Consider the following 20,627-nt stretch of genomic DNA (forward strand, 5'->3'; position numbering starts at 1 on the left):
TCTCGTTTGCCTTGATAACCATATGCTAAAGTTAAGGATAAGTGTTACTCAATCAATCTCTAGATTTGATACTTTTACAAGATTGGTTCATTGAGATTTATCAAGATAATTAAAGATTAGTCGGTTTCAAATTCACCTTTTCCGTTTGCCAAAAATAATTATTTAGTACTCTCAGTAATCAGTATTGTTAATTATTAAAAATCCGGTGTGAACATCACACGACTTTCCTTATCCTATTGAAAAACCAAAAGCGGTCAAAAAATTAGAACACCGTCCTCTAACACAATCATCTTTCGCAACACGTTCGGGGAAAAAAAAATTGGATAGATTTTTCGAGTTTTAGTGAAGTTTATGATGAAGTCAGGTATCATATTGCGGAGTTATATCACGCTATGGTTGTTGGTCATGGCAGGACATTTCCAGGGGGCCACAACATTCTCCACTTTTGGGAACAGAACCACGGTAAGGTTATGACCGGAAATTGGGATAGAGTAACCCATGTCTGTGATTGACGCCCTTTCTTTTCTTCCTCTTTTTCCTTCTGTTCCTTTTTTGCTTTCTAATTCTTCCACCTCCTTCTCCTCAACTCCTCTTCCTCCTCCTTTCTTTTCCTTCTCCTCTTCTTCCTCTTCCTTTTTCTTCTTTTTCTCGTCCCTTCTTTTCCCTCTTCCTTCTTCTCCTTCTCGTTTTCCCTCTTCTCTTTTTCCTCCTCCTTCTACTCTTTTGTGAGGCATGTTGTCAGCTATTTAAACCTGTAACTTTCCTCCTGACTTTACTTTTCCCGTTGGCTCTGATTTCAGGCAGAGCTCATCCAAAGTTTCGGCTACCCTGTAGAGAAGCACATTATAGAATCAGGTGACGGATTTCTGCTCAATATGTTTCGAATTCCAAATCAGTACGGACCAGCAGTTCTCATTACTCATGGACTTCTGCTAGCAACGGACTTTTGGGTGTTACGCGGTCCCAAACACGACTTGGGTAAGTGCATATCTAAAGCTTTGTCCACATATGTATAGTAGACCTCGTCGATGGATAAAGTGCTAGGTCGCCCCCGGGGCGAACTTTATCCTAACCAGGACACGGTTCATTCTCTGAAGGGACGGCTTTCTCCTATCATGTCCTTCCCTCTTCTTGGGTAAGATATGTCTCACAGACGCTACTCTGCCCCTCCTCTTCATTTGCCTCCTTCTTCTTCCTCTCTTGAAACTGACGCCGGAAAACTCACGCCAAATATGTTACAACATACGCAAAACCCGGTACAGGCGTTACAACATGTCTCTCAACTTGGTCTTCCAAACTGATTTTTCGATGGATGGTTGCTTTGTACACCATATTTGAGCACATTTCAGATCCAATCGACTGAAATTGAAACAAATATCATGTACAAACGGAACCATCTATCGAAAGATCAGTTTGGATCTGAAATGTTGCTGAAATACCGTGTAATCGTGTATAGACGCAACGATCTGATGAAAGAATAGGCTGGAAGACCAAGTTATTAGACATTTCGTTGTATGTGTAATTTGATACTAACCACCTCCAAACGACTGAAATTGAAACAAATATCATGTACAAACGGAACCATCTATCGAAAGATCAGTTTGGATCTGAAATGTTGCTGAAATACGGTGTAATCGTGTATAGACGCAACGATCTGATGAAAGAATAGGCTGGAAGACCAAGTTATTAGATATTTCGTTGTATGTGTTAATTTGATACTTAACCACCTTGTAGGCATTTGTGAACTGAGTTCTGACAAAATTCTTATTCTAATCTGCTTACAGCATTCATGTTGGCGGATAGAGGTTATGACGTATGGCTGGCAGATACCAGAGGCAATTATTATTCTCACAAGCACACAATATTCGAGGAAACTGACGCCAAATTTTGGGACTTCAGGTATGCAAATCTTGTGATAAAAGGACTCATAATTTGCTTGAAATTTGCTTCTTGAACCATGATATCCCCTCAGGGTTTCGCCAACCGTTGCACAATTGCAATAACTTTTATGGGGTTTTCACTGATCTCTGCGATTTTTTTTCTTTTTTCAAACCCTACCTTTAAAACCATATCTCCTGTTGAGTACCTATTGATTTTTCCTTTCTCTTTTCATTACAGTTTCGACGAAAATGGCTTTTTCGACCTACCAGCCCTAATCGACTACATTCTGATTCGGAAGCCGGGACAGTCCCGTATATTCTACATTGGGCACTCTCTAGGCACTACCATGTTCTTCGCCATGTGTAATACAAGGCCCGAGTACAATGATAAGATACATCTCATGATAGGCCTTGCTCCTGCTGCGTACTTTGACAAGTTGCTCTTTTTACCTGATAATGCATCTATGAGGACTGCCCGCTATGTAAGGAATGTGCTAAAGGTAAGAAACTTGGATAGATTTGTTCAGATAGTTCAGGAGTATAAAATTCTGCATTCCTCGCCAGGGCCCATGGAATTGGTATTTTTTTCTTGTTTATTAGGGGAAAAGTCAAAGAAATACTAATTTATATTCTGCTTTTACGTGAGGCTCATTTTAAGATGGTTCAAGTTCATATTCAAACAAGGCTTGAAAAAACTGTTTCATTGCCGTTTCTATTTGTGTTCTGTGTCGTATCATGCCCATCCCGTAGTATGCCTCTCATCAGATGGACAGTTTTACTATTAGTTTTGAGGTTATACAGACCTACATTAAACAAATTTGAAATTTCATTTTACAGAAATCCTCTGATGTTTTGAGAACATATGAGGTGCTACCGAGAAATCGGGCCGCAGTCACTACAACCAAGACCTTCTGTGGACCAAATGCCATCACTCTACCACTGTGCCATTTCATAATTTCGGCCTTCTTCGGAGTTAGTCCTCCGGGAGACATGAGTCAGGTTGAAAAGGTAAGTTGAATTCTCTGGGGCCTGGGTTCGAATCTCAAACGGGGTCTTAATCCTATAGGTTACCCGGGTCCAAAAGTACCTAATATCCAGCTTAGTTTTGAATATTGTACTCAATTACTATGTTTTTCTGTGGTTGATTCTCAAAATAAATATAACATACTTGATTGAGTCAATCCTAAAGTAATCTGATGTGGTAATCCTTTTCCTAGTCTACTGTGAGAGTACATGTCGAAGACGGCCAGTTGAGAGAAGGAGTCTTTAAAATATAATCTTGAGACTTACACGAAAATGTTCGCTCCCTGTTTCTAGAAATTTCTAAATTAACATCTACCTCTATTGCCGAGTATTTAAAAACACCAATGGCCGATCTTACCACTGAGAGTTAACACTGTGTCAAGGATTTTCTTTGACGTCACTCATTTGATTTATACAGCCCAGTATTTCTTAAACTCTAGAGAAAGGTCGCTGTTGCTCATTTTCGACTGCTCACTGGGCATGACTGTTTGGCTGAACATCTCCACCGCTTTGGTCTAAAAACCTCTCCTATTTGTTCCTTATGTTCCTTAAACAGTCCTATGAACTCAGTTCACCTGAACTCCTGTCCTGCCTTGGAAGCCAGCAATGACATTTGTAGGTAAATATTGGGAAGCCAGAGGTAAAATGACCTAGTAGTCAAATAACCCGACATTTGCAAACAACAACAAACTCTAGATTAACTGAAAACTGTCTGTGGTAAGATCGGGCGTAAGAATCAACCTGAAGGTGCTGGCTTCGAATCCCGGCTGGGACAGACATTTTCTAACCGTACTTTCCTGTTCTCGGATAGGCATGGATTGGGTACAAAAGAAAAAAAAAAATGTGCTTTGAAATAAGCGGTGTTTTACTCAAAAGGGCAGTGGCAAAACTGTTTCTAACATCCCCGTATCCATTTTGATTCACAGCGCTATGTTGCCAACTTCACCAGTGTAATACCTGCAGGTACATCGTTCAGAACGTTCGATCATTTAATGCAACTAGCACTGGCACGTAAGTAAAACTTACCAACACACTTGGAATTCATTTCATAATAGAACAAAGTAAGAAGGAAGAATAAATTCTGTATTAATATATTGGACCAAATTGAAATAATAATGAAACCATAAGATTTTTGAGGAAAAAATACTGTGATTTGATTTGTCGCACTTGTACTTTTGAGGCATTGCTGGATCATCTTGTTTTTCTGCATATTTATGTTTTATTTTATTTTTATTATTTCATTTATTATTATTTATTTTATTTTTTCAGGTAAATTTCAGCATTATGACTTCGGGCCCAAAGGAAACCTAGAGCGCTACGGAAGTCGAAATGTACCTCAATATGATTTGGCCAAGGTTACCGTCCCTGTAGCATTATTCTATTCTGTCAGTGATATGCTGATAGCACCCAAGGTAATTTACACAGCGTTTTATTACCCTTTTCTCTATTTTTTAAACTTTCTATCTGTTTTACTTAATACACGAATGTCCTCATTTTTTCCCCATTTTACTCGAAATGTAATGATGATCTCGACTTTTTTGTCCTTCTCTCAATCAGCCCTGGAATGATTGTCTTTGGGCTGACATCTGACATTTAATTTTGGTTACAAATGTTTTACGAGTGGATGCCCTCCGCACTCAAGCTTTGCTATTTCTTTAGCAAGGGAAATGTCAGGCTGGTGTGCTCCCTATTTAAAGTCCCACAGCCAGACAAAACATTGAATATTAGTAACTACCGTAGCATACGAATGACCCTACTCATTCTCAATGGCGCGTATCAATACCACACACATACAGCTACTGAATACCATATACTGTTATTGACGCACTTTAATGATAAATAAATAATAGCATAAAAAAACTGAATTGTCCACGTCTGTGGCCGAGTGGTCAGAGCACTCACTCTTAACCCGGAGGTGCTGGGTTCGAATCCCGACCAGGATGGAAATTTTTTAACCAGACTTTTCCGTTCTTGAATAGGCATGGGCGGAGTCGAGTGAATCAGGTACATTTTCATGTCACCTAGCGAGGTGTTTCGCACATCGAAGCGTTTACCCCTTCATGTGAGTTTAATTACAGTTAGTTGTAAAGTAACTTCCCGAGATGTAAAAGAACGTGGCTTGAAGTAATCCACCTCCTTCTCCTCCCAAAGTTACATCTTTGGATCAAAATAAATCAGTTCAACAAGATGTCGGAAACCTGCTTCGTTCAATAACCAGATTACTGATTTCAAGCCTCTCACTTCACGTGGTATCTAGATTGAACACCAAAATTTCCGATCTTAAGCAATGAGAAGGGGTCCAGTGATTACGACTGAAGTTAGAGGTCTTGTTTGCCTTGATAACCATATGTTACAGTTAAGGATAAGTGTTACTCAATCAAACTCTAGATTTGATGCTTTTACAAGATTGGTAGGCATTGAGATTTACTAAGTTAATTAAAAATTAGTCGGTTTCAAATTCACCTTTTCCGTTTTGCCAAAAATAATTATTTAGTACTCTCAGTAATCAGTATTGTTAATTATTAAAAATTAGAACACCGTCCTCTAACACAATCATCTTTAGCAACACATTCGGGACGAAAAAATTGGACCGCTTTATTGAGTTTTTGTCAAGTGGAGATGACGTCAGGAACCATATTGTGGAGTTACGTCACGCTATGGTTGTTGGTCATGGCAGGACATTTCCAGGGGGCCACAACATTCTCCACTTTTGGGAACAGAACCACGGTAAGGTTATGACCGGAAATTGGGATAGAGTAACCCATGTCTGTGATTGACGCCCTTTCTTTTCTTCCTCTTTTTCCTTCTGTTCCTTTTTTGCTTTCTAATTCTTCCACCTCCTTCTCCTCAACTCCTCTTCCTCCTCCTTTCTTTTCCTTCTCCTCTTCTTCCTCTTCCTTTTTCTTCTTTTTCTCGTCCCTTCTTTTCCCTCTTCCTCTTCCTCCTCCTTTCTTTTCCTTCTCCTCTTCTTCCTCTTCCTTTTTCTTCTTTTTCTCGTCCCTTCTTTTCCCTCTTCCTTCTTCTCCTTCTCGTTTTCCCTCTTCTCTTTTTCCTCCTCCTTCTACTCTTTTGTGAGGCATGTTGTCAGCTATTTAAACCTGTAACTTTCCTCCTGACTTTACTTTTCCCGTTGGCTCTGATTTCAGGCAGAGCTCATCCAAAGTTTCGGCTACCCTGTAGAGAAGCACATTATAGAATCAGGTGACGGATTTCTGCTCAATATGTTTCGAATTCCAAATCAGTACGGACCAGCAGTTCTCATTACTCATGGACTTCTGCTAGCAACGGACTTTTGGGTGTTACGCGGTCCCAAACACGACTTGGGTAAGTGCATATCTAAAGCTTTGTCCACATATGTATAGTAGACCTCGTCGATGGATAAAGTGCTAGGTCGCCCCCGGGGCGAACTTTATCCTAACCAGGACACGGTTCATTCTCTGAAGGGACGGCTTTCTCCTATCATGTCCTTCCCTCTTCTTGGGTAAGATATGTCTCACAGACGCTACTCTGCCCCTCTTCTTCATTTGCCTCCTTCTACTTCCTCTCTTGAAACTAACGCCGTAAAACTCACGCCAAATACGTTACAACATACGCAAAGCCCGGTACAGGCGTTACAACATGTCTCTCAACTTGATCTTCCAAACTGATTTTTCGATGGATGCTTGCTTTGTACACCATATTTGAGCACATTTTAGATCCAAACCTTCTGTGGACCAAATGCGATCACTCTACCACTGTGCCATTTCATAATTTCGGCCTTCTTCGGAGTTAGTCCTCCGGGATACATGAGTCAGGTTGAAAAGGTAAGTTGAATTCTCTGGGGCCTGGGTTCGAATCTCAACCGGGTCTTAATCCTAGAGGTTACCGGGGTCCAAAAGTACCTAATATCCAGCTTAGTTTTGAATATTGTACTCAATCCTAAAGTGATCTGATGTGGTAATCCTTTTCCTAGTCTACCTCTATCGCCGAGTATTTAAAAACACCAATGACCGATCTTACCACTGAGAGTTAACACAGTGTCAAGGGTTTTCTTTGACGTCACCCATTTGATTTATACAGCCCAGTATTTCTTAAACTCTAGATTAACTGAAAACTGTCTGTGGTAAGTAAGATCGGGCGTAAGAATCAACCTGAAGGTGCTGGATTCGAATCCCGGTTGGGACAGACATTTTCTAACCGTACTTTCCTGTTCTCGGATAGGCATGGATTGGGTACAAAATAATGTGCTTTGAAGTAAGCGGTGTTTTACTCAAAGGGGCAGTGGCAAAACTGTTTCTAACTCTCTAACATCCCCGTATCCATTTTGATTCACAGCGCTATGTTGCCAACTTCACCAGTGTAATACCTGCAGGTACATCGTTCAGAACGTTCGATCATTTAATGCAACTAGCACTGGCACGTAAGTAAAATTTACCAACACACTTGGAATTCATTTCATAATAGAACAAAATAAGAAGGAAGAATAAATTTAATTCTGTATTAATATATTGGACCAAATTGAAATATGTAACAATGAAACCATAAGATTTTTGAGGAAAAAATACTGTGATTTGATTTGTCGCACTTGTACTTTTGAGGCATTGATGGATCATCTTGTTTTTCTGCATATTTATGTTTTATTTTATTTTTATTATTTCATTTATTATTATTTATTTTATTTTTTCAGGTAAATTTCAGCATTATGACTTAGGGCCCAAAGGAAACCTAGAGCGCTACGGAAGTCGAAATGTACCTCAATATGATTTGGCCAAGGTTACCGTCCCTGTAGCATTATTCTATTCTGTCAGTGATATGCTGATAGCACCCAAGGTAATTTACACAGGGTTTTATTACCCTTTTCTCTATTTTTTAAACTTTCTATCTGTTTTACTTAATACACGAATGTCCTCATTTTTTCCCCATTTTACTCGAAATGTAATGATGATCTCGACTTTTTTGTCCTTCTCTCAATCAGCCCTGGAATGATTGTCTTTGGGCTGACATCTGACATTTAATTTTGGTTACAAATGTTTTACGAGTGGATGCCCTCCGCACTCAAGCTTTGCTATTTCTTTAGCAAGGGAAATGTCAGGCTGGTGTGCTCCCTATTTAAAGTCCCACAGCCAGACAAAACATTGAATATTTTTATATTAATTTCCTATGTTTAGAACATCTTTTTCTTTCAAGTCGTTCAATATTTTTGTCTTATCCCATGTTTAGAGTGTCATTTATTACTTTTTACTTTCTATTAGATACAGTACCTAACTATAGCGAAGCTGTACAGAACAAGAAGCTGTAATGAAAAGTATTGCAATCCGTCCACATTTTCAAAATCGGGAAATGGGTGGAAATATCCGTTTTAAAGTCCCCTGTTTTTTTTTTTTTTTTTTTTTTTTTTTTTTTCTTAAATTTTTAGGTCAACAGTATTGAAGTTCGGAATGGTCAAAAATTTTCGAAGTCCACTGTTTTTGATTTTTGTTTTTTTTTTTTTTTTTAGAAAGTGGTGTGTTGTTTCCCCCTTTTTTTTTTTTTTTTTTTTTTTTTTTTTTTTTAGTCAGTATATTAATATTAACCCCCATGTTTTCCCTGTTCCAGAATGTGGACCGGATGGCCTCAGAGCTACCCAACCTCGTGTCCGTTGATAAAGTGACCGTGCCTAACTTCAACCATCTGGATTTCATATGGGGGAAGGACGCCAGGGTAATGGCCTACAATAAAATAGTCCGTCTTTTAGAAACCGGTAGTACAATACAGTACAGAAGATGAGCTCTGCAGATATTTGACATTGCGTTTTTATTTCCTCAGGTAGGAGATGACATATGATTTACAACAACTTGGGTCAGGGCCGTATTTAGGGAGGGGTCCGGGTCCCCCCTCGAGCTTCAGTTTTCTCCTCTACTGTATGTCAGACTCCGAAAAATTGGGGTCGAGGGCCGGCCACCTCCTGTACTGAAGGCAAGACTCTGAAAATTTGGAGCACGGCCCTGACTTGGGCACATGTATTTTGTTGTTAAAAAATTAACTTTTTTTAAGAACTTTGATAGATTCTCCCGAAAGCGGAAAGAGAAGGACGGACAGGATAGGAGAAAGCCAGCCGTTCGGCGAACGAAACTTATCTGTATAGGAACTATAGGATGAAGTTCTCGTTCGGGAATCGAACCAGCGAGCTAGCTCTTTTAAGGCAGACGCGCTACCCTTGAAACCTAACTTAACCTGACAGAGTTTTTTTTAAGAGAAATTTTTCCAAGGTTTCTTTTTCTTAAAAAAAAAAACTAGCGATTTTTGTAGGCATGCGAAATGTTTTTGGGTGAAAGAAAAAAATCCACAGAGGTCAATCAACCCCCTCACAAGTTTATTATGGCTGTGAGGTTGCAAGATTCACTCGGTGACCTCAATGCGTTAGTAAGTGAAGGTCGCACGACCTCAAGAATAATCCTACCAGTTTATTGCATTCAGTCGGTTGCGTTATACCAGACCGTATATTCCATATTTTTCGTCTTCAAAGAAGAGAACTTGCCGTAAAATACATCGAGGAAAAAATTGGCGATTTTGCAAGATTTTTTTTTTTTTTTTCCCAAGTCAAGTTATCAAGGCAATATTTGATTTTTTTTTTTTCGTCAAAGTACCAAGTCATTTACGATGGACATCGATGTTTATTATTCTGCATTTTGTATCAAACTGTTGTGTGCAGCTTAATTTAATGACAATAATTTTATTTGTTGCGATGCGATGATAATCCGATAAAATAAATAATAATAATTAACCTTACAAGGGCAAATGAAAAATTACTTATTGAGCCCAGATAATAACATCATCTTTTGATTTTTGTAGCCCTTTGACTGAACCAACTTCCACCGTAAGACAGCGAGTGAAAAGTGCGATTTGAACGAAATTATTGGGTTAAACGAAAGCATTTTTGATTAAAAATAAGTTATTTGTAGATTTATCAGATCATTTTTTTTTTTTTTTTCAATTATATTATTTACTCAAAAAGAAACCTGAAAATTTATTCACCCCTCTTATAAAACCCCGCACGTTTTAACATCGCGTTCAAAAAACGGTTCCTAATATTAAATCCACTTTTCAACATCTCACGTAAATCATGGAGCTTTCACGCCTTCCCATCATATCCCGGTGTCATATCACGCTATGCTGTATGTTGGTAGTCATGGCAGGTCATTTCCAGGCGGCTACAATATTCTCCAGCACAGAACGAGTGTCAAACAGGACCACGGTAAGTTTTAGGATAGGTTTCACCAACCTTTTTTAGTCCCTAACAGCTTCTTACCTTAACAACCCTGTAAAACCTATACAAATCAAATTGAACTTAACGGGCCTTGTAGGGGCTTGAAAAATATCGATGAAATTCATCCCTAGATTTCTGACTTTTAAGTTTTAAGGGAACTGTTACACCGGAGTTATCATTTTATTTCGTAGAATTTAATCTCACTAGATTTTTTTTCCTCAGACGTAATGCCTCACTAATCTTGCGATTAAGACACTTGTTGTGCGGTTGATCTTCTTTTGTCTCAAACGAGACAAAGTGAGTCAATACGCTGTCTCGAATTAGACAAAGTAAAGTAAAGAGTCTGTGAAACATTAGTCCTAATTGTGTCTCTTCTCTGTCTACGTTTGTCATAGTTCAGATTGGTAGGTAGTAGGCAATTATAGGTACTAAGTAGGATTTCACCCAATGACTTAATGAGAGATTTCACTAATGGGAGAATTTTTAATGATAAAGAAGGAGGTTTTAATGATCCAAACAGGATTTTTTTTTTTAAACTCCTCCTTTTTGAATCACTAAAATACAAATAAAAAAACTCCTTTTTGGATCATTTAAAACTCCTTTTTGGATGATTGAAAAATCCTTTTTGGGTGATTCAAAATTCTCCCATTAGTGAAATCTGTCATTAAGTCATTGGTGAAATATACGATGGAAGTTTATAGAAAGTCGCTAAAAAAGTAGTATTCAGACGGGTGACATTCTGGACAATCGCATGCTGCTAGCTTTTCCCGGTCCCACTCAGGTTGGGTGACTTGGGTGAGGTTAATGTGAGGGCAAATCCCCCGTCACTGAAGACCTTAGAAATTATACCGTGACGTTAAACGTCTATCGAACAAGCATTATTACTTATAATAAGTACCACTTATATTGTCTATTACACACTTGACCGACTCCGTGTATGAATTTACATGAATCTTAATATTTTTAAATACTTCAATGGAAGACTCGATAACTTTCTGAAGGTCCAACAAGAGTGAAGTAGTATTGTTTATATCATTTATGCCCGGGTCCACTAAGTGAGTAAACTCTTGGATTAATGTGATTTAGGTTTAGGCTAAAGAAATGGAAAAATCACATTGCTCTCAGGTACCATAAGCTTTGTGCAAACACAATACAGTCAAAAGCAATCTGGTTAGCTGAATTTTTTGAAATCAACCGATAAGATTGCTTAATTCGAGAATTAAACTTAAACAGAGTTTAAACTCTGATTCTGGACCCAAGCAGATAATCCAATAGTCCTGATGTTTGATGTTTCGTCTGATTCACAGCGTTATGTCCCCAACTTCACCAGTACAATACCGTCAGGTACCTCTATCAAAACGTTCGATCACCTGCTACAACTCGGATTAAGCCGTAAGTAAAGTTTTGTGTAGGTTTACTATCGGGCTTTATACCAGCTCGTTTTTCCCCCTGAAAATTAAACTAATGGTTTCCACAAACTACTCTGCATGGACTCCCCACTTTTTACTTCAAGCGTAGAAAATATTGACAAACGGTAAGAGTCCAAACAGTCATATACCGGGGGAGTCTAGGTCACAGCCGTATTTAGGCCTCTCATAAGTACGGCCCTGATGGGTTGAGATATTCAAACAAACTCCGACACATGCAGTCACATATTTCTGCTTTCTTGAGTTTACGACACATTATAGAATCAGGTGACGGATTTCTGCTCAATATGTTTCGAATTCCAAATCAGGACGGACCAGCAGTTCTGATTACTCATGGAATTCTACTGGCGTCAGATACTTGGGTTTTGCGCGGCCCAAAAGAAGACTTGGGTAAGTACACATATAATTATTCACTTGGACAGCCAGCCTAGTTAGCTTGGTTGGTAGCGCGTCTGCCTTGTAAGCGCTAGGCCGCATGTTCATTCCCGCCTGCGGCGAATTTTATACTGAACGGAGAATGTTCGTTCTCGGAACGGATGGCTTTCTCTCCCATCTTGTCCTTCTTCTCTCTACTAAGTAGGTAGACGAATAGTTCAGTAATACCTATAATAGTAAAATACAATCTTTCTTTGCTTTGCCGTAAAATACAAATAAATAAAGTACATTCACAAATGAAACACTTCGCCCATTTACATATCAACAACAGTGCCCACGACACATTGTCTCTCTTGTATGACATTACTTATCCTTTGAGTCAAATATCTCTTTCACAGCAGCGCTGTTTTTTCTTGCAGCTATTCATTTCTGGGCAAAGTCACAACTTTGGGTGACGGTTGTGTTTGAACCTCGTTTAATTTCCCTTCTGATTCCAGGCAGAGGTCGTCAAAAGTTTCGGCTACCCTGTAGAGAAACACATTATAGAATCAGGTGACGGATTTCTGCTCAATATGTTTCGAATTCCAAATCAGGACGGACCAGCAGTTCTGATTACTCATGGACTTCTGCTAGCAACGGATTTTTGGGTGTTGCGCGGTCCCAAACACGACTTGGGTAAGTGCATATCTAAAGCTTTGTCCACATATGTATAGTAGACCTCGTCGATCGATAAAGTGCTAGGTCGCCCTCGGGGCGAACTTTATCCTAAACAGGACACGGTTCATTCTCTGAAGGGACGGCTTTCTCCTGTCATGTCCTTCCCTCTTCTTGGGTAAGACATGTCTCACAGACGCTACTCTGTCCCTCTTCTTCATTTGCCTCCTTCTTCTTCCTCTCTTGAAACTAACGCCGTAAAACTCACGCCAAATACGTTACAACATACGTAAACCCCGGTACAGGCGTTACAACATGTCTCTCAACTTGTTCTTCCAAACATTTTTCGATGGATGGTTTCTTTGTACACCATATTTGAGCACATTTCAGATCCAATCGACTGAAATTGAAACAAATATCATGTACAAACGGAACCATCTATCGAAAGATCAGTTTGGATCTGAAATTTTGCTGATATACCGTGTAATCGTGTATAGACGCAACGATCTGATGAAGGAATAGGCTGGAAGACCAAGTTATTAGACATTTCGTTGTATGTGTAATTTGATACTAACCACCTTGTAGGCATTTTGTGGCCTGAGTCCTGACAGCATTCTTGTTATGCTATATGCTTACAGCATTCATGTTAGCGGATAGAGGTTATGACGTATGGCTAGCAGATACCAGAGGCAATTATTATTCTCACAAGCACACAATATTCGAGGAAACTGACGCCAAATTTTGGGACTTCAGGTATGCAAATCTTGTGATAAAAGGACTCATAGTATGCTTGAAATTTGCTTCTCGAACCATGATATCCCCTCAGGGTTTCGCCAACCGTTGCGCAATTGCAATAACTTTTCTGGGGTTTTCACTGATCTCTGCGATTTTTTTTTTCTTTTTTCAAACCCTACCTTTAAAACCATATCTCCTGTTGAGTACCTTTTGATTTTTCCTTCCTCTTTTCATTATAGTTTCGACGAAAATGGCTTTTTCGACCTGCCAGCCTTGATCGACTACATCCTTATCCGAAAGCCGGGACAGTTTTAAAAAATTATAGTCCTCTAAAAAAAAAAAAAAAAAAAAAAAAATCTTAATAAATGCCTTACATCTTGGGCTTTCCTGACCTGACGGCATTTCTGGTACACTCTGCTTACAGCATTCATGTTAGCGGATAGAGGTTATGACGTATGGCTGGCAGACACCAGAGGCAATTGCTATTCTCACAAGCACAAGACATTGACCGAAACTGACGCTAAATTCTGGCTTGAACGTACATTATTGTGTACTCAGTGAGTATTACTCACGGGAAAAGCCATTAGCTACATAACATAATCTCAACTGGAATTTACTCCACCGCTAAGAATAAATTTTAAATTAACAACAGATACCTAGGTAATACAAAGGTGTTTTCCCAAGTCAATAGTGACTTCTAAGAAAGCTTTTCGAACAAAAGTTGGTATGTATAAGATAATTTCTTATGAATACAGAAAAGTTAATTGAATCAGCGAAGATTACAACAGATTATTCCAATTTTCTAGGTATCAAATGATGCATTGAATACTCATGAGTTGCTACCAAGAAGTCGGGTCACAGTCGGTACTGCTAAAACCATCTGCGGACCAAACTCCGTCACTCTACCACTGTGCCATTTTTTCATTGCGGCATTCTTTGGTATTAGTCATCCGGGTGACATGAGCCAAGTGGAAAGGGTAAGTTACTCTCATGGTGGATTTCACCCAATGACTTAATGAGAGATTTCACTAATGGGAGAATTTTTAATGATAAAGAAGGAGGTTTTAATGATCCAAACAGGATTCCTCCTTTTTGGATCACTAAAAACTCCTTTTTGGATCATTTAAAACTCCTTTTTGGATGATTGAAAAATCCTTTTTGGGTGATTCAAAATTCTCCCATTAGTGAAATCTGTCATTAAGTCATTGGTGAAATACACACGATTGAAGTTTATAAAATTTTTTTTTTTTTTTTTTTTTTTTTTTTTTTTCTCTGAAAGTCGAAATGAAAAGTTTACCGGCCATTTCTGGGCTTTATTTCATTATTACCAAAACATTATCAACCGACCTCATTGTTGTCGTTAATAGCTCGCTGGACTTCGAATCTGGAGGCTGATGGTTCGAATACAACTCGTAAAATTTAGTGGGAAACAAAATGTGTTACAAGTTACAAGCATTTAAGTATGCTTAACACAATTTTCTTTTCTTTTTATCCTTAAGAGGATGTTTTGAATTTGAATGTAAAACAAACTTTGGACAAAGTTTGTATACATTGTTAAGGTCATACTGGTTGAGTAGGTAGGTATGACTTGTGCGAAAATCTGGGTGACCTTTAATTTATTTTAATAATTTATTTTAATAATAATATTTTTCATATTTTATTTATAGAGAGATGCCCTGGTTAGTGATCATTCACGCTCAATGAACTACTTTTGGTCTTTTAAACAACTTGGGTTTTTGAATCAACTTCTCTTATTTTCCTCAAATTTCTTCTCTGACTAAAGAAATAGCAAAGGTTGAGTGCGAAGGGCATCCACTCGTAAAATGTTCGTAGCCAAAACCAGATGTCAGCCAGAGCAATCACCCCAGGGCTGATTAAGATTCGGATGAAAAACGCCGACCCCATCTGAACACGGGAAAAGGCGAAGAAAAAGGAGAAGAAGATTTTCCTCAAGTTTCTAATGAAGTTCTTCATTTTCTTCCCTCCCCTCTTTCTCTCTATCTCTCTCCCTCTCTTACTCTATCTCTCTCCCCCTCTCTTACTCTATCTCTCTCTCCCCCTCTCTTACTCTATCTCTCTCTCCCCCCCTCTCTCTCTCTTCCTCTATCTCTCTTTCTTTCTCTCTCTCTCTCTCTCTCACTCACTCAACACTCTCTCTCTCCCTCTCCCACACATATTCTCTAATTCTCTTTAACTCCCACAGTTTTGACGAGATGGGCAAATTCGACGTCCCGTCCCTGATCGACTACATTCTGACCTGCTATTAATTCTCATCAACTCGTATCGTCAATCTGTATACACTTGCCGCCACTGGTCGCTATTCGATTAAAGTAGCTACTCTATTACCCTCCCCTCCAAGCTAACTAGGCTGGCAAATATTACTTCTCTCTCATTTATATTTAATAAAAAAAAAACGATTTAATTGAATTGAAAAAGACGCCTTGTACACTGTCCAGAATTTCTGTCCCTGATACTAAAACGGAGTCCACTTTCCTTTTTCCAGAACGTGGACCGCTTAGCATCAGAGCTGGGTAATTTGGTGTCGCTCAATTTACTCCCCAAGTCAACATTCAATCATATGGACTTCATCTGGGGCAAAGATGCGAAGAAAATGGTGTTCGAGAAAGCCATCGATTTGATGGACAACACTAGAAACAAAGTACAAAATAAACGATAAGTGAGATGAGTAAATTGACCAGTGTTTTTATTTATTTTCATTCTGTGATATTTTGTCATATTATTTATTTCATTACTGTCTTAATAAGTTTGATATAAACAAATCTCAGTGTAACGTAAAGGTTAGCGCCGTTGAGTGGGATTTGGTATTTGGATCGTGATGGTTCGACTTCAAGTTAAGTCATAAAATTTAGCAGATTTGGCTTAGCATCAGAGCTGGGTAATTTGGTGTCGCTCAATTTACTCCCCAAGTCAACATTCAATCATATGGACTTCATCTGGGGCAAAGACGCGAAGAAAATGGTGTTCGAGAAAGCCATCGACTTGATGGACAACACTAGACACAAAGTACAAAATAAACGATAAGTGAGATCCGTAAATTGACCAGTGTTTTTATTTATTTTCATTCTGTGATATTTTGTCATATTATTTATTTCATTACTGTCTTGAAAGTTTGATATAAACAAACCTCAGTGTAACGTGAAGGTTGGCGCCGTTGAGTGGGATTTGGTATTTGGATCGTGATGGTTCGACTTCAAGTTAAGTCATAAAATTTAGCAGATTTTAGCACAGTTATAGGTAATCGAGGGACTAGGTACATTTGTGATGATCATTCACACTCAACACAACTAAAATTCTTTAGTGTGTTGGAAGACAGAAGACTCATTTGACGCCTTTTCACTCTTTTTGTCTTCGGCTATTCAGTGCCAAAGCCACTTTTTCCCCCTTTAGAGCGCTTTAACACGACGGACAATAGGTCGTTCACGCCGAGAGCCAGTCGATCTTGTCACAACGTCCCCACAATCTTGTCCACCGGTCTAGACGGCATCGAGTTCATCTTGAAACTGTCTTCGATTTCCTTCAAAGTTTTGCTCTTCGTTTCGGGCAGAAAAAAGTAGACGAAAGCGAAGCCACACGCTACAATACACCCGTATAGGCGGAATCCATCTGCAATGCCGAGGGTGTTAAACACTAGGGGCGCAATCTTGACGCAACTGAACAGCATGATGTAGGCGGCAAACGTTGTGATCCCATTGCCCACCTCTCGTGTGACTTGCGGAAATAGCTGCAAGGAGAAGAAAAAAGAACATCTTGAAAAATTATTCATGTTTTACATCGTTTTATTCACTACACTGAACAAAAATTTTACCATTAAATCTATAGGTCCAAACTACAAAGTTTGAGTCCACGTTAGTTGTAAGTGTAAGTCTTAATAATCATGGTCGTGTATGCAAAATAATTACTAAGCAATATTTCCTCACTCTCATCTTTTAGGTTTATGAAGTTTTGTTACGTAAGGATGGCACAACATCAGTATCCGTAATTAGAAGGTGTTAAAATAAAATGATGAGAAATTGCCATATATTCTTACCTCTCCAATCATGATCCAAGGTAACTGATAAAGGCCAGTGAACACGAATATTGTATGGGATACCAACAGAATGACTGGAATGAACGAAGACACTTGCTCCCGAGGCAGTTTGAGTACCAAACCCAGACCCAATAATGAAATGGAAGTGCCAAAACATGAAAACAGTGCTAGTTTTCTCCTTCCAATTATTCGAACCAGAGCACAAGTGACGGTTGACATGACTAATCGTACCAAGTCAATAGCTATTGTTGCAGTATATTCATTGACATCGGAAGAAAATTGGCTCATGAGGTCCACGGTATAGAAAGTTACCGCTCTTGGGCACTCTCTAGGCACTACCATGTTCTTCGCCATGTGTAATACAAGGCCCGAGTACAATGATAAGATACATCTCATGATAGGCCTGGCTCCTGCCGCGTACTTCAGCAGATTGCTGTTCCTACCGGACAATGCGTCTATGATGACCGCCCGCTATTTGAGGATGGTACTTAGGGTAAGTTTTTTATACACAAAACACCCACTCCGAGGCTTGGGTGTAGGGGCAAACAGCCCTAAAGGACGGGTTCAGCTTCTACGAATCTACGAAGCTTGTAGGCGGTAGGTGGCAGGATTAGGAAACTAGGAAGCTTCAAGAGCTAATCAGATTATATCGAGTTGATCCGGGTTAAGTTTACAAATTACCAGCATTATTCAGATCGGTCCAAAGCTCTAATACGACCCTAGCCTTAAGCTTGTTATTTACTGCCCTAAGTCAAGGCCTCTGACCGCCAAACTTATCATAAAACGATACTTAAAACAGAGGGAAGTTTCTGCTGATGGGTTCAGCTTCTACGAATCTAGGGTAAGTTTAGATTGATTGGTCTGGCAGTTTGTGTAGTGTCGGTTGTGCCCTAAAGGTCTGTCCAAACATAGTCGACCGGCCCTCGACTATGTGTGGTCACACCTTTAGGTCCGACAAAAAGTAACTTCAGTAGTTCATAATTTTATAGATCTCTGCGGGTGAGGGGGGGAGGCAAGAGTCCAAACAGTCATGTACCCGGGGATATGCTCCAAATTTTCGAAGTCTGGCCTACAGTAATGGAGAAAAATAAACCCTGAGGGCGAGCCCCCCTGACCTCCCCTGAATATGTACCTGATGTACACCAAGATCAAGGGTGCTTAACTTTATTGTTTCTTGGTAGGTATTCCTTGAACGTAATAAAATGTTTTTCTTCCATTCTCTGATGGTCAACTTGTGCGTATGGGGGACTGGTAATTCTGATTTGATTTGAGGATCTGCCTCGCCTCCTCTCAACCATTGAGAAGCTTGTTCAGCCTCAACTGTGAACCCTTTAGAAGCAAGCCAGGGTGGGGATTCTGGTGTGAAGTAGACGAACACCAAACTGACCAAGGGGACCAAGGCACACACAGCAGCTGCCCATTTCCAATGGAGGAACGTACCCAGTAAATGTGTGACAAAAAATCCACTGCAACCAGCCAAACTTCTGAGAGCTAAAAAGAAACCACGATATTCCGGATCAGTAACCTCTGCAATGTAAACAATTCCTGAAGAACTTGCAAGAATAGCGCCAAGACCAGTTATGAATCTGCCAACATAGATCGACCAAACTTGTGTTGACAAAGAGATGATGATCCAACCGAGGACAAATGGTACACAGAGAATAAGATTGGTCAAACGTCTACCATACACATTCATGAGGTAACTGATCTGCCAACATAGATCGACCAAACTTGTGTTGACAAAGAGATGATGATCCAACCGAGGACAAATGGTACACAGAGAATAAGATTGGTGAAACGTCTACCATACACATTCATGAGGTAACTACTCAGAGCAAATGATATGATAATCGGCAGGGTTACGATACTCGCTGAAACAAATGAAAACAATGATTGATATAACCATTAGAAATACCTACCTATGAAATAAATAAATGGAATTTGGTGTAAAATTTGATTTTAGACATACTTATCACTCGTACTTGTATTTTATTATTACCATCTGCCAACATAGATCGACCAAACTTGTGTTGACAAAGAGATGATGATCCAACCGAGGACAAATGGTGCACAGAGAATAAGATTGGTCAAACGTCTACCATACACATTCATGAGGTAACTGCTCAGAGCAAATGATATGATAATCGGTAGGGTTACGATACTCGCTGAAACAAATGAAAACATTGATTGATATAACCATTAGAAATACCTACCTTTGAAATAAATAAATGGAATTTGGTGTAAAATTTGATTTTAGATATACTTATTACTCGTACTTGTATTTTATTATTATTTTTGAAGGGCCTATATTTTAGGCTCCATTTTAATCTTAGCCATCTTTCAGCCGTCTTCGATTTCATGGACGACCCCAAATTACGAGTATGATAATAAAATTAACGTATGTGTTAAAATATCTCACCTATAGTTGATCCTTGTTCGGTTGTGATATGAATTGTGGAGTTCGCATTTCCCAGTTGTGCTAATATGATGGCTGAAAATCCCAAGCTCATTCCATCTCCTAAGCTCGACAGATTTGGACCTGCTGTTGCCAAGGTCTGAAAAAGTTTTAGATAAATAAATTAAGAAGGTATTATTATTTCACTTTAAAATAAAAAAAAATATCTGTTATAAATACACAATATTATCCCTTTATCCGTATACAAATATGAAGGACACGGAAGAAGCCCAGATATTATTTCTGGGCGTCCTATAGTAAAAATAGAGCTCTAGGACTAAAAGATTTACCTACTAAAAAAAAGTAAAGGGCCTCCACGAAAGGCTAAAACTGACCTGTCTTATTAAAGCTAGTGAGCAGCAACCCATGATTTTCTCGTCAAAAACCGGAGTCGCACAGTAAACTTGACTTCAATCTACAGAGCTACCGACTCTGCAATACTCACTAACACTGAACACGCACTATGCGAATTCACAACAAACCTTGGACTATAAAAAATAGGCAGATGATTTCTGGGAATACCTACCTAGTTATATAAATTTTTAGCATCTGATTATCCCAGATCACCTGGAGATTTTCCAACAGAGAAGATTGAAAAGTGTATCCATCTTCCAAGTTGTAGGCACAAGACACAAGTAGGTATGTCCTATGCAAGTATGCACCTACGAGCGGTTGGACGCAAAACTCCCACTAACACTGAACACGCACTATGCGAATTCACAACAAACCTTGGACTATAAAAAATAGGCAGATGATTTCTGGGAATACCTACCTACTTAGTTATATAATTTTTTAGCATCTGATT

The 20,627-nt window shown here is 39.1% G+C and overlaps 3 protein-coding genes across 3 annotated transcripts; 2 read left to right on the forward strand and 1 right to left on the reverse strand.

Moving 5' to 3' along the window:
• The first annotated feature begins 385 nt into the window (after positions 1–385).
• On the forward strand, positions 386–16,025 carry LOC103522912. Its single transcript, XM_026832765.1, has 16 exons — positions 386–462; positions 801–978; positions 1,785–1,899; positions 2,119–2,380; positions 2,718–2,888; positions 3,830–3,914; positions 4,173–4,315; positions 6,050–6,199; positions 6,599–6,706; positions 7,218–7,302; positions 7,570–7,712; positions 8,478–8,645; positions 12,428–12,605; positions 13,223–13,337; positions 15,523–15,536; positions 15,776–16,025. Exons 1-16 carry the CDS (start codon positions 406–408, stop codon positions 15,994–15,996), a joined length of 2,193 nt encoding a protein of 730 aa, XP_026688566.1. The 5' UTR covers positions 386–405; the 3' UTR covers positions 15,997–16,025.
• On the forward strand, positions 9,507–15,571 carry LOC103522920 (lipase member K-like). The gene is made up of 4 exons (XM_026832811.1): positions 9,507–10,116; positions 12,428–12,605; positions 13,744–13,853; positions 15,520–15,571. The coding sequence occupies exons 1-4, from the start codon at positions 9,985–9,987 to the stop codon at positions 15,526–15,528; spliced, it is 429 nt and encodes a 142-aa protein (XP_026688612.1). The 5' UTR covers positions 9,507–9,984; the 3' UTR covers positions 15,529–15,571.
• A 328-nt stretch (positions 16,026–16,353) lies between the features above and the next one.
• LOC108254172 (facilitated trehalose transporter Tret1-like) lies at positions 16,354–20,311 on the reverse strand. The gene is made up of 7 exons (XM_017449163.2): positions 20,158–20,311; positions 19,787–19,922; positions 19,374–19,532; positions 19,144–19,238; positions 18,500–19,075; positions 17,368–17,838; positions 16,354–17,061 (listed from the first exon to the last, which is right to left on the reverse strand). The coding sequence occupies exons 1-7, from the start codon at positions 20,188–20,190 to the stop codon at positions 16,783–16,785; spliced, it is 1,749 nt and encodes a 582-aa protein (XP_017304652.1). The 5' UTR covers positions 20,191–20,311; the 3' UTR covers positions 16,354–16,782.
• Positions 20,312–20,627: the final 316 nt, after the last annotated feature.

Source organism: Diaphorina citri, unplaced genomic scaffold (genome assembly GCF_000475195.1).
Source record: "Diaphorina citri unplaced genomic scaffold, Diaci psyllid genome assembly version 1.1 scaffold81, whole genome shotgun sequence".
NCBI classification, from domain to species: domain Eukaryota; kingdom Metazoa; phylum Arthropoda; class Insecta; order Hemiptera; family Psyllidae; genus Diaphorina; species Diaphorina citri.

Coding starts and splice junctions, on each gene's coding strand:
- LOC103522912 (XM_026832765.1), top strand. CDS start 406: ATGGCAGGACATTTCCAGGGGGCCACAACATTCTCCACTTTTGGGAAC. Junction 6,200..6,598: donor TGCTAGCAACGGACTTTTGG/GTGTTACGCGGT, acceptor AGCACATTTTAG/ATCCAAACCTTCTGTGGACC. Junction 7,713..8,477: donor ATATGCTGATAGCACCCAAG/GTAATTTACACA, acceptor TCCCTGTTCCAG/AATGTGGACCGGATGGCCTC.
- LOC103522920 (XM_026832811.1), top strand. CDS start 9,985: ATGGAGCTTTCACGCCTTCCCATCATATCCCGGTGTCATATCACGCTA. Junction 10,117..12,427: donor GAGTGTCAAACAGGACCACG/GTAAGTTTTAGG, acceptor TTCTGATTCCAG/GCAGAGGTCGTCAAAAGTTT. Junction 12,606..13,743: donor CGGTCCCAAACACGACTTGG/GTAAGTGCATAT, acceptor CTCTGCTTACAG/CATTCATGTTAGCGGATAGA.
- LOC108254172 (XM_017449163.2), bottom strand. CDS start 20,190: ATGGGTTGCTGCTCACTAGCTTTAATAAGACAG. Junction 19,923..20,157: donor CACTAGCTTTAATAAGACAG/GTCAGTTTTAGC, acceptor AAACTTTTTCAG/ACCTTGGCAACAGCAGGTCC. Junction 19,533..19,786: donor CGAACAAGGATCAACTATAG/GTGAGATATTTT, acceptor CATTTGTTTCAG/CGAGTATCGTAACCCTACCG.